General features: G+C 34.4%; 1 protein-coding gene across 1 annotated transcript; it reads right to left on the bottom strand.

Moving 5' to 3' along the window:
- Positions 1-1,517: 1,517 nt before the first annotated feature.
- LOC143615887 (em-like protein GEA6) lies at positions 1,518-2,319 on the bottom strand. The gene is made up of 2 exons (XM_077088890.1): positions 2,197-2,319; positions 1,518-1,664 (listed from the first exon to the last, which is right to left on the bottom strand). The coding sequence occupies exons 1-2, from the start codon at positions 2,309-2,311 to the stop codon at positions 1,522-1,524; spliced, it is 258 nt and encodes an 85-aa protein (XP_076945005.1). The 5' UTR covers positions 2,312-2,319; the 3' UTR covers positions 1,518-1,521.
- Positions 2,320-3,198: the final 879 nt, after the last annotated feature.

Below are 3,198 nucleotides of genomic sequence, written 5' to 3'. Positions count from 1 at the left end.
TGTGTTTTGAGGAAAATGGTATGAACTAATGGGACCTTTTGTTGATGGTTACATGAAGATAAAAGAGAGATTTTGGTGGCATGTGTTACAATCCATCAATACATCACATACAAACTACAGTCTCTAAATCCTAATGCTAGTGGGCTAATAATAATGGGCCTGATTGTAGTGAAGGCTAGCCCTACTCTATTCCAATAGTTTTTGCTGAATTTAGGGGGGTTGTTTGGGATTTCTTATTTTATCTCCTTATGACTTTTAATTAAGTTAATAAGTTACAAAAGTGTAATTTATGAAACTTTTCCTCTCACATTATAAGCAATCCCAAACATCTTAAGTTATAAGTTGGTGAAAATAAGCAATCCCAAACACCCTCTAGAATTGTCAAGTGAGGCAAGTAGATGCAACTTGCAAGTGAGGCTAGCCCTATTCTATTTGAACAGTTTATGCTGAATCATGCAAGTGCAAAATTATTACTCTAAGGCGGTAACCGTCAGCATAAGTTAAGATGATATGACACTTTAAATATACATTAAACTACTCCCATTAGTGTTAGGTTTGTTAAAAGGACTCATGGATTATGGTTTTTAACGGTTAAAAGAAACAATATGCATTAATTATGTATTAATTATAATTGATTTATTATTAATTATGGATTAAACCATTTCCTTTGAGCGAGATGAAGAGATGAAATGAAAAAGAGAAAAATAAGTGATGTGATATTTATATGGAGTTAAGAGGGACTAACCCGATGGCCTTAGGATCATCAAGTCAAGTAGTAAAATCATATTCTACTTGCGTTTTACAAGATCTTCAAGAAAGTTCTAAAAATTATATCGAATCGAAGTTGGGGAAGTTGTAGTAATCCAAAAGAACCACTACACACGAAATATTCATTTTTTTGTACTTGCATATACGGTTAACCTTACGTTTTAAAGATTTTTAATATAATATTAAAATCTTTTAGAAAAATAGTTTGTTTAAATTGTTTTAAGCAAATTACATTTTATACACTTCGAATTTATGACACTTCAAAATTTATTTACTGACCATGAGTATTTTAAGATATTCCAATTAACTTCATTGAATACCGAATTGGAATCTTATATTAGTTAAGGACTCAAAGTCGTTAATGTCACTTTCAGCTTCAAAATATTTGATTTTTGAATCTTACAATTTGATATCTCAGGGTGACAAATGTAGTTTTTATTTTTTTAGAAAAATTAGGTTTTGCAATTCAAAAATGGTAGCGACGCAGCTTGTTGTCTACTTGTTTTCTGTTTCGATTTAATCACTACTTTTCATTTTGATAAGTGGCAAACGCGATTTTTAAAAGATCGAGTTTTGCATGCAAAAGGGGGGAGCACGAAAAATTTCTGTATATTACTTTGGGTATAGTATTAATTCCATTTATTATCAGCACACCAAAATCTACAATCGAAACAAACCATACCACACGTACACTCACATTACTATCAAACTTATTACCAGCAACATACACTAATTAAACTTATTGCATATAGCTTAGCCAGTCGACTTATCAACGTCGTTCTTCCCACGATCACGGCTGCTTTGATCACCGCTGCTTAGACCACCCTTCCGCCCGATCTCCTGGTATCCTTCGGTTCCCAGCTGATCCCTTCTCGTCTGCCCTCCTCTACTCCTCCCTTTCATCAATTAATTATATAACCAAAAAAAACACAACTTAATTTTGCATGACATAAAATATCATATGTTCAAAATGTCCATTTGATCAGTCGATGTAGACATAATGTCCACCCTAAAACTTGTTGACCCGAACACTAATTGATCATTTATCAAATGAGATTCTTAGCCAACAAGCTTATGCAACTTGTCCAAAAAATCTAGCCAAAAATATATTTGTCACAAAATAAACGCGATCAGAGTCTTAAATAATCCCGTCTGCTCCGATGATTTCTTTAGAAAAAACTGCTAACATGACGGTTTTATTACGGTGGCAAAAATCTGGTTGGTAACTGGGTAAGTAATAATTAAAAAGTTTTATTATGATGGCAAAATCTTGTTGGCTAACTGGCAAAGTAATAATAAAAAGGTAACCGAGTAGACTAGTTTTAGATATGGGCATTTTGAGAATTGACGGGTCAAATAGACATTTCTGACCAATAGACATTTTGATCATTATCGCGTTTAAATACTCGTGTGAATTAATTAAGTTACCTTCAGCAAGGTGTTGTTGAGCCTCATAACTTTTGCCGCCGGTGCCGCCAGGCACCACCGTCTCTCCTCTCCTAGCTCTATCGTCCAACTCCTTGCGTTGCTGTTCGGACGCCATACCTTGTAGCGATTTTGTTGACTTTGTATACCTAGCTAGCTGTGATGATTGACGTTAAACGATATAGAATGCTTTTATATGTGATGAGCAAGTGGGTTCGATTGATGATGTGGCTACGGAGGATGGCCACGTAAAAGATGGTGGTTCGATAGGAAGCTGTACTGCAGACACGTATGGGAGTGTGTTCTTCTTGGGAGTCGATCACGAGTGGACAAAATGCGAGTTGTTCATGTTCTTCTTTTATTTAAGTTATCATGTTTGTCACGACTTGATTTGTCAATTATATGACCTACGAATTTACTTGGTTTTAGGGTGCTAGGAATCCGTAGCATAAATTATACCGAGTTGAAGAAGTTTGGGTTTGTAAGCTGATAATATAGGATTCGGATCGATTAACGCATTAGCGCGTTAAATAGGTGGACGAAAACTCTACTTATATATTGTTTGAATAAAAGATATCAACCATATATCACTCAGACACGCTTAAAATTATGTTATGTTTTGGCTTGACGCGAAAAATAATTATTTAAAAAGTAATATGTAGTGATATTGGTATGATCGTCCATACATCATTACATCTGGAAATTCTAGACCCAAGGAATTCAAACGACAGGTGATATGGGATTATTGTCCAGAAGTGTTGTTCGGAATTCCAAACTCAAAGCGGATGTCAGGTGGAGCCCAATATAAAATAATAAAAATAGCGCCCGCACCACCCCTTGTTTTTTAAATTAAAGCTAGTGGCTAGTTGGTTTAGAAAAAAAATTAATTTTTTAAAAGTTAAATTCTATAAATATAAACTTATGATACTTCAAACTCACACCAACCATCTCTCAAAAAAAGTGAATATGCATGAAAACACCCAACGGTTTAATGATTCACAATTA

Source organism: Bidens hawaiensis, unplaced genomic scaffold, assembly GCF_021521415.1.
Source record: "Bidens hawaiensis isolate Kalapana, Puna unplaced genomic scaffold, B.hawaiensis_p1.1 tig00002306_1, whole genome shotgun sequence".
Lineage (NCBI taxonomy): Eukaryota > Viridiplantae > Streptophyta > Magnoliopsida > Asterales > Asteraceae > Bidens > Bidens hawaiensis.
Note: the sequence above shows the minus strand (reverse complement) of the source record. Positions and strands in the feature narration are given on the sequence as shown.

Excerpts from the sequence above, each read along its gene's own strand:
- LOC143615887 (XM_077088890.1), bottom strand. The coding sequence starts at position 2,311 with ATGGCGTCCGAACAGCAACGCAAGGAGTTGGACGATAGAGCTAGGAGA. Across the intron at positions 1,665-2,196 it reads TCAACAACACCTTGCTGAAG|GGAGGAGTAGAGGAGGGCAG; the intron begins GTAACTTAATTA and ends AATTGATGAAAG.